Source organism: Diaphorina citri, unplaced genomic scaffold (genome assembly GCF_000475195.1).
Source record: "Diaphorina citri unplaced genomic scaffold, Diaci psyllid genome assembly version 1.1 scaffold213, whole genome shotgun sequence".
NCBI classification, from domain to species: domain Eukaryota; kingdom Metazoa; phylum Arthropoda; class Insecta; order Hemiptera; family Psyllidae; genus Diaphorina; species Diaphorina citri.
This window is the reverse complement of record NW_007377650.1, coordinates 206,529-219,282: the sequence shown is the minus strand read 5'-3', so window position 1 is coordinate 219,282 and position 12,754 is coordinate 206,529. Positions and strand designations below refer to the sequence as shown.

Here is a 12,754-nt window from a genome sequence, read left to right as displayed (position 1 = left end):
ATGTACATAATCAGTCAAGTGGATTATAGGTGCACTTATATCAAGTATATTCTGATTAGAAGTGTCCGGATATTCCTATTGTGCTATGATTCTGCTCTGATTAGTGATTGCTATGGACTGGATTTCACAGACATCAATGATACCAAACGGATGTGCTTTTACTTTTTCCCAGGTAATAAGAGAGGAAGGAAAACTTTAATCGATTCAATTATTTTTTGAAATTATTATTGTGTCCATAATAGGTATCTTCTCTTGGTATTCTTTAACATTTTTCCAGCAAAACTATCATCTGATGACGTTTGCTCATTTTAAGGTCAGTTGTGCTTTAATGAAAGTCAAATCTGTCTTTGGATATCGAATGTGGTGCTGAGTGTACTCATATTCCTAAAGTATTCCCCCCTGTCAAGAACCGAACAGCTATTTCCATCCCTGAGTTTCTCTGAATACCAAGAAGTTATTAGGTTCAACAATTGGATCTTCAGCAAGTGGAAACGACACGATATTCTATATCCTGCATTCATATCAGTTATCATACATTATTTTCTAGGTGCGTACGTAATTATTACTCTTTACATCTTATCTGTTGGTATGGAGACTTCAAATAATTATAAAATCAATCCAATGAATGTAAAATTTATGACGAAGAGTAGTACGTAGTACCACACACAATGGTCTACATTTATGTTTATGCCATCTTCCGTGTCAAAAGTTTGTTGACCCCGTGAAATACACCATTTCAAAATACAAGGTAGAACGATCTGGAATTGAGTTGAGAAAAAGGAAGAAAGAAGAATAAATTTAATAAAATTTGTACGGATGAAATTCAGTTTTTGCCAGATTAGTGCATGATCCAGAAGTTGTTTGGTTCGAATGACTGTCAAATCAAGACTAATGTCAACAAGTCAACATCAACTTGAATTTTCGTCTAGATGCCTAAAAAAGAATGGCCTATTATCCAGTGGTGCATTCAAATTTGTAGTAGTTGCTCTTCTTCTTCCATTTTTACCAGACTTATCGAACACCCCTCGTATAACGTATAATGGTTATTAATATGAAATTTGTTTATTTATTACATTTGACGTTGGACCGTGTTGGAAAATTTATTGTTATTTTTGGCGAAAAGTGCTTCACCCAAGGGTCAAAATATCTTCCAAGTCAAGACTAGGAAGGTATTTTCTGCTCTTTGAACTCTTGGATTCTGAATGAATTCAGTGTCTAGGAATAGAGACTGTTAAACTTCTATTTTATAAAATGTGATTAGAAAAACACAACAGCTATGTATAAGTTTTACTCTTGATCAAACATAATAAACCCTGGTGTGGAATGTATGTCAGGCAAGTATGTCACGTGGGCTACTGCTTTCAATCTCTGACCAGAGTGACCTGATGGCCTTAAACCATGGAGGAAAAGTTCTTTCCACATCTGTCGCCCTGTAGGCATTTCTCATTTTGTTTTCATTGTAAGCCGGCTCTAAGAACAAGAATATTTTCTTCCTCGTGTTTGTGATGTTATTATTTACATGCTGAAACAAAATGTTGGAATTTTCTTCCTCTCGTTTCTTCTCCTCTCCTAATACTTTGTTCTTCTTCTCTCATCTCCTTTTCCTTTGTGATAAATTATTTCTTCCCGCTCAACTTTAATTTTCCTTTATTCTCGTTTACATACTTCATTAGAATATGATGAGAGCAGAACACACATATACACATCTCATGAAGAACTCACAGGAAGTTTCTTATTGTAAAAGAAGGAGGAGGTGGAGGAGTGGAAGTAGATAGGGTAGAACAATGAGCTCGTCGTGATAGTAATTGTGTCATGAAGAACTCACAGGAAGTTTCTTATTGTAAAAGAAGGAGGAGGTGGAGGAGTGGAAGTAGATAGGGTACAACAATGAACTCGTCGTGATAGTAATTGTATCATGAAGAACTCACAGGAAGTTTCTTATTGTAAAAGAAGGAGGAGGTGGAGGAGTGGAAGTAGATAGGGTACAACAATGAACTCGTCTTGATAGTAATTGTATTTTTCTCTCCTCACTGAGAACAGGAGTCTACACTCCATTGAGTGAGTGAGAGGTAGATCCACGTGTATCATGAAATTCATGTGAGTGAGAAACAGGAAGGTGCTGTTGGTTGGTTAGACAAGAACATTGAGTGAGTGAGAGGTAGATCCACGTGTATCATGAAATTCATGTGAGTGAGAAACAGGAAGGTGCTGTTGGTTGAGAATGTCGGGTAGTTGGGTGCAGATTTTCATGGAGAGCTTTCAATATAGCACGGATGAAATCCTATACTTATCCGTGACCAGGGCCTAGACGACCATAAGTATCGGAGGAAATCTTGCAAAACTTTTAAAAATCGCCTACGTTCTCCTTGCCATAAGACAGTTTTCACAGCAAGCAGATGAATCATCCGGTAGACGAAATGCACATAAATACCAACTATGTATTTCAAAACCAAAATCGAATTAAAAGTTTAACCCTCCCTCCTCTTTTTTTATGTTAATTAAATTGAAAATTTGGTTAGCAAGGGGACTTAGTATAAATAACAAAAAGGCATATTTTTTTTTTTTTTTTTTGCAGAACTTCAAAGATCTTTGAAGTTCTGCAAAATATATATGCCTTTTTGGTTCTCCTTATCAAGTAATTATTACTCTTTACATCTTATCTGTTGGTATGGAGACTTCAAATTATAAAATCAATCCAACGAATGTAAAATTTATGACGAAGAGTAGTACGTAGTACCACACACAATGGTCTACATTTATGTTTATGCATTTATATGTATCCGTGTGTGTGTCTGTCTGTCTGTAAACAAAATATCTCGAGAACGGTAAGAGCTAGCGACTTGAAATTTGGTATGTATCTGTCAAATGTGACAAGGATGCGACACAAAACGTTTAGTTGAGATAGGTGCTGCGGTTGGCGGCATTTTGACCGCTTTTGGACGGATTTCGACCGTTTTTTGGCGGTTTTCAGCTATACCGACTAAACGGTTAGAGATATGGTAAAAGTTAGGGTAAAATTTCAATAGGATAAGGAAAGTCGTGTGATGTTTACACTAGACCGCTCCTTAGTTTTTAAAGGTCTCGTGCTGAAATGAAAGAAAGCAGAAGTGCCAACGTAGTCGAGTGGAAAACAACTGACGGTGCTGGTGGCAACGTCTTAACTGAACTTGTTATTACACTGAGGAAACCCCGATGCTGTAAGGTGTAAGTTAACTCAGTGTGTAATTTGGAAATTTTAGGTTTTGTTTCTTCAATTTTGTTATGAGCCCCACGCTGCCATTACGATGCTGTAAGGTGTAAGTTAACTCAGTGTGTAATTTGGAAATTTTAGGTTTTGTTTCTTCAATTTTGTTATGAGCCCCACGCTGCCGTTTGTTATATGCATAGCTTTTCATGGAGGAGATATCCATAGTTGAAAAAAGCCAGGAAAACAAAAAGGAAATCTATCTACATTAATTAAAATTAGGGAATCCACATTTCAGTCAGTTATTTGTCAATAAACTAATTTTCTAGAATTGCTCACAGCAAATAAAAACCGAACTGACAACTGGAAACTGTCAAGAGCAGATAAGTTGATAAGGTGTTCACAAAACCGATATCATGATTTAAACCCGCAGCTAAAAACAACGCTCATAAATCTTCGTATAGACGGAAAAAATAATATATTGTACTGTATTAAAAAAGATGGGAAACATATAAATCTGTGGGAGAAGCAATATAACAACAAAAACAACAACAGAAAAATTGTGTTATTTGCTGATAAAAAGCCTTTTACAAATATTTTCTCTTTCCCTTATTTATTTTAGCACTTCACTAAGACTTGAGCTTGACTAGGTGGAAGAGGAAGCACCAGGGGGAAAAGGGATTTGATGACCCTTATTTATTTTAGCACTTCACTAAGACTTGAGCTTGACTAGGTGGAAGAGGAAGCACCAGGGGGAAAAGGGATTTGATGAAAAAAGTTCTATTTTTATAAATCCAAGTCAGCTCTTTACTTTTTTATTTTTACATCGAATAATATTTTTATTTACTTTGGGATGTAATTAAATAATTTCACTGGTTCTCTCTTCTTTCCGTTTCATATTATGAGAGGAGAGACATTTATTTTATGTTTGTGTAGTGAGGTGTTAGTTTTTGTTTGGACTCAAGTGACTGTCAAGATGAAGCTTTGTCTTGAACAGTTCAGTTAGTGGATGTGTTATCTTTCCCCCCGAGAGTGATCCTTATCTCGTCCATGTTTCAGAATGGAAGATAACGTCTCCAAGTTGATTTACAATTAGAAGTTGATTTATCTGGCTGTTTGGTTGGTGTGCTGTGTGCTCAAGATTACAATGATTCATTTCAAAGGAACTAATAAATCATGTTTGTTCGTAACACTCGGCAGACAGCAATATCAACCTCTTCTGCCCAACACATCAACAATTACGAATCACTAATCAGAGCAGAATCATAGCACAATAGGAATATCCGGACACTTCTAATCAGAATATACTTGATATAAGTGCACCTATAATCCACTTGACTGAACAGCTCACATGAAACATTATGAACCATCAACATTGACACAACATACTCGTGTACTCGTCTGTAGAAGAAGCTGTCTTCATCTGATCCGAACAAATAGGAAGAAACTTTCGTGTACACAGCATAGAGTAGAAACTTGTAAATACCAAGCGATAAAGTTATTTCAAGAAATCTTTTGTAGTACAATTTCCAAATGTAATTGTTGATGTGTTGGGCAGAAGAGGTTGATATTGCTGTTTGCCGAGTGTTACGAACAAACATGATTTATTAGTTCCTTTGAAATGAATCATTGTAATCTTGACTTGGATAGGGACATCCAAGTGTACATGACCATGGAAGAGGAGTAACAGGGCTGATAAATATTTTCATTCCGGAATAATTTATTGTTAAATGAATAAATAATTAGCAAATGAAAAACCTTGCAATACCAGGGTCCAAAATGTAAAACAAACATGATATTTCTCTTGTATACCTATGTATTATGTATGTAATATGTGTGTCTGACAGCGCATAGGTGGCCAAAACTCCTCAAGACCTCGAGTTATCTGGCGATAGGTTCATTGAACCAAGTGCTTTCATCAGCCTTTTACTAAAACCAATCTACACATATGGTACATATTAGCCGTTGGTAAAATCTCATTTTTTATTTCCTGCTAAGGTAAAAAATTAAAAAAAAAGAAGTCCTATGAAGCAATGTGCTAACGATATTGAGTCCTTCTTGAAATACACCAACGAGTACAAATTATTAATCCTGGTCATCTTAACCATGGCTGAACTTAGCTGTGAGAGTATCAAGTACCATCCTCCGTCTATTGTCCACAGTGATATTCACAACGTCATCTCCAAGTTGTTCATCTTCAACAAACGACTTCGTCAAGAAAATGTCCTCAACTCACGGTCTTGTTATATCAAAATCAGGAAATGCTACAACTTAAACCAATATTTGCTGTGTAAAAACTTCGAACAGCTGAATCAAATTTATAAATGCTTGAAAGAAGTGTGTGAAACTCAGATGCGGAAAATGATGAGCACCCTGCGAGGCCATATTAATATGGACTTGTTTACTTCCTCAGTCCAAAGTGAGCTTAAGAAATTCATGGAGATGGATCATGTTTAATTTTGATTAATCATAATTCCGTTATTGTCAGACTATACGATCTAAAGAGAAATGAGTGCCTTGTTAGGTAAACCAAAGAAAAGAAAATAATCAGAAGTCGGTATCAAAGTTCTGAACGAAAGTCGTGAGTGTACAAACATGTGAATTACCCCGCATGTTCTCCCTATGGTAAATATGATGGATGGTCACGAATCCTACCAGACTATTTTCAAAGTTTAATAAAATAACTCTTTTTTATGTACTAAAGTTTCTACGCAGTTTGTTGAATAATTACGTAATAATATGAAAAATACAACATATAAAATGTCAAAACCCCGAAAGCTCTAAATTGAGATTACAAGCCGGGGTAAGTGGGTGTAAAATGAAATTTTGAGAAGATAAAATGTCAAAACCCCGAAAGCTCTAAATTGAGATTACAAGCCGGGGTAAGTGGGTGTAAAATGAAATTTTGAGAAGATGTTTATGCATTTATATGTATACAATATCCAAAAATACATCATTATATTTTTCCAGGTAATGCTCTCCGCAAAATATTCTCCAATAACTTCCCATCCAATGAGGAACTTACTATCTTCTTCTTTATAAACATCCGATTATGGATGATGTTAATGTTCAACATATTCATTGCCTCCTACAATATTGACATGATCTTCTACTTTACTGCGGTCATCTTTACCAAACCGTTCAATTTCTTCTTCAATCCGAAAGCGAGGAACGTTTGCTTCAAGTACCCTCTGATGGATGCTCTGAGAAGTGATTTGTTTCTCATAAAATGCATTGCTTATCAAGATGCATACAATATTGCTCGTTTCGACAAGGATAAGAAAGCTGTCATTTTCAAACTGGTAAGCTATTGTATCAAGTACGTACCTGAAATGTATATTTAGAGGTTAATAATAGGTATTCTTTGTTGAAGTTTTGCATTTCTACTTAATATAATATTGCGACAAGGATAAGAAAGCTGTCATTTTCAAACTGGTAAGCTATTGTATCAAGTACGTACCTGAAATGTATATTTAGAGGTTAATAATAAGTATTCTTTGTTGAAGTTTTGCATTTCTACTTAATATAATATTGCTATTTGTTTTCATCACCAACCTCAGTGGTGCAGTTGTTAACGCGTTGGACTTCGGATCTGGAGGTTGGTGGTTCGAGTCCAAGTCATGTCATGAAATTTATCTAGGTGAAATAATCGGGGAACGATGTTTGTGACAAGCATTTAAATATGCTTAACACAATTAAAATTCAATTTGGCCTACAAAAATATTAGCCCTTGTAGACCTCCATTTGTTTTAAATTGTCCAAAGTGTGAACGTGATGAACTGTTATGGGTAAATGCTTAGATACATTGGCATTGTACCATATAAACCATAATAGGTATAGTTGTATACCTACCTACTTTTTACACATTAAATTTCCCACAGTATATGGGAAATTTTCTATAAAACCCCAACAGAATAATTTGGCCTACAAAAATATTAGCCCTTGTAGACCTCCATTTGTTTTAAATTGTCCAAAGTGTGAACGTGATGAACTGTTATGGGTAATTGCTTAGATACATTGGCATTGTACCATATAAACCATAATAGGTATAGTTGTATACCTACCTACTTTTCACACATTAAATTTCCCACAGTATATGGGAAATTTTCTATAAAACCCCAACAGATGATGTTACATCACCCTATAGAAAGCATGTGAATAGTTATGTACTAAATAGCTGTATTCTGTGTCAATATTAATTCAATAGCATGTCTGCGTCACCACTTAAAACTTTACCCCAAAGTGTATTAAAATATCTCATACAGGGTTATAATGTGGGGCATAGACAATAGACGTAGACTTATATTTACATAAAGCTAAATCAAAATTTTGAAGGTGTACCTTCAAAATCAAGCCCCCCCAAAAATTTAGGCAAGAACCGCCTATGCTCATACAGGGTATAATGTGGAGCATAGACAATAGACGTAGACTTATGTATGTCTGTTTGGCATTTTTCATCCATTTTCATACGTGAGTTCCAAACATAGTCGACTGGCCTTCGATCGACGAGGTTAATCTATGTTGTCGACGCAGTGTGGACAGTTCAGTCGACATCGATCCGGTCTATTAAGGGTGGACACACCTTTACAGGTATCCAGTAGATACAGGGTTGCTAACGCATTGGATTTGTAACAGATTGCGGCTTGAATCAGAGAAGATTGGTGACAAGTTGTTGGAAATAGAAATTTCATTTTTCATCCATTTTCATACGTGAGTTCCAAACATAGTCGACTGGCCTTCGATCGACGAGGTTAATCTATGTTGTCGACGCAGTGTAGACAGTTTAGTCGACATCGATCCGGTCGATTAAGGGTGGACACACCTTTACAGCTATCCAGTAGATACAGGGTTGCTAACGCATTGGATTCGTAACAGATTGCGGCTTGAATCAGAGAAGATTGGTGACAAGTTGTTGGAAATAGAAATTGGATATGTCTGCTGGAGGGTGTCTCGTCGGAGGGAGAGATTGCCATTCATTGGTTTTATTTCTCTGACGGAAATATTGTCGTTGGCTTTTTTTTTCTCCGGTAGAGATGGTCGTTAGCTTTTCTCCAGCATGGGTTGTCGTTGGCTCTGTTTCTCCAGTAGATATAGTCGTTAGCTCTGTTTCTCCAGTAGATATTGTCGTTGGCTCTGTTTCTCCAGCAGAGATTGTTGTTGGCTCTGTTTCTCCAACAGAGATTATTGTTGGCTTTGTTTCTCCAGCAGAGATTGTGGTTGGCTGCTGTATGGGGCGGAATGGAAATATCCCTCATATCAATGGTAACTTGGTATTGCCATTCATTGGTTTTATTTCTCTGACGGAAATATTGTCGTTGGCTTTTTTTTTCTCCGGTAGAGATGGTCGTTAGCTTTTCTCCATTATGGGTTGTCGTTGGCTCTGTTTCTCCAGTAGATATAGTCGTTGGCTCTGTTTCTCCAGTAGATATTGTCGTTGGCTCTGTTTCTCCAGCAGAGATTGTTGTTGGCTCTGTTTCTCCAACAGAGATTATTGTTGGCTTTTTTTCTCCAGCAGAGATTGTGGTTGGCTGCTGTATGGGGCGGAATGGAAATATCCTTCATATCAATGGTAACTTGGTTACTGCTGCACTGGTTGGTTTATTTCAAGTCGATCATCCGCAAAGCACGTTTCTTTCATAGCATTGGAAAAGTGAAACGGGGATTTTTCTCTGTGCTGGCCCTTTCATGTCGTGTCTGGGTTTTGTCAAAAAAGCGAGTCGAAGCATCTTGGAAGAAACGGAAAGAAGAAAAGAGAGGAAAATATTGAATTTTTATATGAAGTAGAATAAAGTATTATATTCTATTCAAGTATTTATAGGAAAATTATCCCTAGTGAGTAGTGAGTGACTTGATCTATGGAAAAGATAGAAAAGTGCGGTACGTTTGGGAGAAGCTGTGATCGAACTACTCTGTGAAATGGGGATTTTTCTCTGTGCTGGCCCTTTCATGTCGTGTCTGGGTTTTGTCAAAAAAGCGAGTCGAAGCATCTTGGAAGAAACAGAAAGAAGAAAAGAGAGGAAAATATTGAATTTTTATATGAAGTAGAATAAAGTATTATATTCTATTCAAGTATTCATAGGAAAATTATCCCTAGTGAGTAGTGAGTGACTTGATCTATGGAAAAGATAGAGAAGTTCGGTACGTTTGGGAGAAGCTGTGATCGAACTACTCCTCAGAAGAGACCGCAATCCTTGTATTATAGGGAGCGCGAAAGGGTTTCATTTTCGAACTAATCTCAAAGGGCCGTTTGTAGAGCACGGGTCATTACTTTCCCTGGATTATAAGCGCCTCCCCCCGCTCCTTAGTTTTTAAAGGTCTCGTGCTGAAATGAAAGAAAGCAGAAGTGCCAACGTAGTCGAGTGGAAAACAACTGACGGTGCTTTTGAGAAGAAAAAAAAATGTGTAAGAATTTAATTTTGAAAGTTGAAAACTTTCTTGCATACATATAAAATTGGGTCAAATATTTACATAAAATGAAATTTCATTTAAGCTAAAGCATGTGAGAGCATCTCATGTGTATAAGTATGTACAGGGATATATATGCTACTATATAATATTATTATGGGATAGAATTTTCCTACAACTTGGGTGAAAACTTGAGTTAAACCTTAAACCTTACAGGATTGGGGACAAAGGGTGAAGAAGAAAATTGTAAGAAAGCTTTTGGTCATTAATCATCGGAGACATAAAGATATAAGAGGGAAGGGGAGCGGGGGAAGTGCCCTCATTAACGCGTTAACCTGTCATCTTGTGATCTCAACTAGACGTCACCCTAATGGTAAAGTAGGGAACGTCACATATTCATCTTGTATTATCCAACCTACATGATGCTGCTGTCATCAAATGTGTTGCCAGGAGAATTGGAAACCCAAACACATCCACATTCATCCAACATACTAAAATACTTCATGTTCATCTTTATCGAGGATATTTTGTTGATGCGAAAAAAGTTCGTTGAAAACAAATTTAATTTTCCATGTATCTACTTAGGTATTTGTATATGTATTCTGCAAATTCTTGGTATTCAATTGCGTTCCACAGATTTTTGGTAAGTCATGAATTCACCTTATTTTAGTACCTAGTATGAATTCTGTGACTTTGGGAGTGAGAATTACAAGACATGTTGAGAATTCCAAGGTGAGTCGAGCATCACACGAAGATTTTGTGTTGCCAGGAGAATTGGAAACCCAAACACATCCACATTCATCCAACATACTAAAATACTTCATGTTCATCTTTATCGAGGATATTCTGTTGATGCGAAAAAAGTTCGTTCAAAACAAATTTAATTTTCCATGTAGGTATCTACGTTCTTCTTGGAACATAGGTAGGTACCTATTTGTATATGTATTCTGCAAATTCTTGGTATTCAATTGCGTTCCACAGATTTTTGGTAAGTCATGAATTCAGCTTATTTTAGTACCAAGTATGAATTCTGTGACTTTGGGAGTGAGAATTTTATTACAAGACATGTTGAGAATTCCAAGGTGAGTCGAGCTTCGAGCATCACACGAAGATTTGAGCATTACAAGATGAAAACATGGTTTTGTTTTGTTTGCTTATTTTTCCCCCAAAATTCCCTCCCCTCCCACATCCAATTTCCCCAAGGACTTCACGGTACATTATAAGTACATTCTCCTTCCCTCCCTCCTTTCTCTGATTGTCAGCTCTCTTCTCCACATCCAACCCATATTTGTTTTCAAATGGGGACACATAGGATAACATGGGGTTTATATTTTTGTCTGTGAAATTTACTGACCTGGTTTTTGTTCAAGCCTTGGGTGTCGTCTGTGCCCCAAGAAAAAGCCTTGGGTGTCGTCTGTGGAATTTTCATTGAGATATAGTGATGTACGTAGGTCATTTGGTAGATAATCGAGATTGGTGTAGATCAAAAATGTCAACGGGCTGACGGGCTCGAAAAAATTTCGTTTGAATTGACTTTTACTACTGTAGTTGGAAGGTACAGGCAGCAAGTTATTGTGTTTGCTTATCTCAGCTTAAGCTTGAGATGCTTCTTATCTTGTTTTTTACTTCTTTCAATAAGGCTGACATTTTTAATTATTATTGTCTCTGAACGTGCTTTGCTGTCTTGAGTTCAATCGAAAATAATAAAAAGTGATATTTGCCATCTATTCAAATTAATATACTTCGAATTCTTTGCTCTTGCTTAATAATTTTCATTCCTTTTTACTTTTCTCTTTTCTTTTAGAAAAAATCTTTTATCTGTGAGAGTGAAAGTTAGAAATTTTCAATTATACACCTCATCCCTCCCTTTTTCTGTACTTTACCTCCCTTTTTTCTTTTCAGTTTCGTTTTGAATTTGCATTTATTTATCATTCCTTTCACTCCCAATTTCGACTGCGAATGTGAGCTGCCTAGGGATATTTTCTATGATTCCTCCCTACTTACTTTTCCCCGATTTAGCCTTATGGTATCATAACCTTCCAGAGGAATAGTAAATACATTGATAAATTAATATAACGGAGGTAGTGCCCACTAAATTTCGTTCTGTTTACTCATGTACACTTGGATAGTATTGTCACCTTACACGGCCTCGTCCTATGAAGCAATGTGCTAACGATATTGAGTCCTTCTTGAAATACACCAACGAGTACAAATTATCAATCCTGGTCATCTTAACCATGGTCCTATGAAGCAATGTGCTAACGATATTGAGTCCTTCTTGAAATACACCAACGAGTACAAATTATTAATCCTGGTCATCTTAACCATGACTGAACTTAGCTGTGAGAGTATCAAGTACCACCCTCCGTCTATTGTCCACAGTGATATTCACAACGTCATCTCCAAGTTGTTCATCTTCAACAAACGACTTCGTCAAGAAAATGTCCTCAACTCACGGTCTTGTTATATCAAAATCAGGAAATGCTACAACTTAAACCAATATTTGCTGTGTAAAAACTTCGAACAGCTGAATCAAATTTATAAATGCTTGAAAGAAGTGTGTGAAACTCAGATGCGGAAAATGATGAGCACCCTGCGAGGCCATATTAATATGGACTTGTTTACTTCCTCAGTCCAAAGTGAGCTTAAGAAATTCATGGAGATGGATCATGTTTAATTTTGATTAATCATAATTCCGTTATTGTCAGACTATACGATCTAAAGAGAAATGAGTGCCTTGTTAGGTAAACCAAAGAAAAGAAAATAATCAGAAGTCGGTATCAAAGTTCTGAACGAAAGTCGTGAGTGTACAAACATGTGAATTACCCCGCATGTTCTCCCTATGGTAAATATGATGGATGGTCACGAATCCTACCAGACTATTTTCAAAGTTTAATAAAATAACTCTTTTTTATGTACTAAAGTTTCTACGCAGTTTGTTGAATAATTACGTAATAATATGAAAAATACAACATATAAAATGTCAAAACCCCGAAAGCTCTAAATTGAGATTACAAGCCGGGGTAAGTGGGTGTAAAATGAAATTTTGAGAAGAAAAAAAAATGTGGAAGAATTTAATTTTGAAAGTTGAAAACTTTCTTGCATACATATAAAATTGGGTCAAATATTTACATAAAATGAAATTTCATTTAAGCTAAAGCATGA

The 12,754-nt window shown here is 36.3% G+C and overlaps 2 protein-coding genes across 2 annotated transcripts; both read left to right on the top strand.

Moving 5' to 3' along the window:
* LOC103506082 lies at nucleotides 1–6,528 on the top strand. The gene is made up of 3 exons (XM_008470463.1): nucleotides 1–172; nucleotides 314–547; nucleotides 6,155–6,528. The coding sequence occupies exons 1-3, from the start codon at nucleotides 1–3 to the stop codon at nucleotides 6,526–6,528; spliced, it is 780 nt and encodes a 259-aa protein (XP_008468685.1).
* A 5,192-nt stretch (nucleotides 6,529–11,720) lies between these two features.
* LOC113466109 lies at nucleotides 11,721–12,519 on the top strand. The gene is made up of 2 exons (XM_026821229.1): nucleotides 11,721–11,830; nucleotides 11,920–12,519. The coding sequence occupies exons 1-2, from the start codon at nucleotides 11,746–11,748 to the stop codon at nucleotides 12,264–12,266; spliced, it is 432 nt and encodes a 143-aa protein (XP_026677030.1). The 5' UTR covers nucleotides 11,721–11,745; the 3' UTR covers nucleotides 12,267–12,519.
* The last annotated feature ends 235 nt before the right edge of the window (nucleotides 12,520–12,754 follow it).

Excerpts from the sequence above, each read along its gene's own strand:
- LOC103506082 (XM_008470463.1), top strand. The coding sequence starts at position 1 with ATGTACATAATCAGTCAAGTGGATTATAGGTGCACTTATATCAAGTAT. Across the intron at positions 173-313 it reads GTGCTTTTACTTTTTCCCAG|GTCAGTTGTGCTTTAATGAA; the intron begins GTAATAAGAGAG and ends GCTCATTTTAAG. Across the intron at positions 548-6,154 it reads TATCATACATTATTTTCTAG|GTAATGCTCTCCGCAAAATA; the intron begins GTGCGTACGTAA and ends ATATTTTTCCAG.
- LOC113466109 (XM_026821229.1), top strand. The coding sequence starts at position 11,746 with ATGAAGCAATGTGCTAACGATATTGAGTCCTTCTTGAAATACACCAAC. Across the intron at positions 11,831-11,919 it reads CCTGGTCATCTTAACCATGG|CTGAACTTAGCTGTGAGAGT; the intron begins TCCTATGAAGCA and ends TCTTAACCATGA.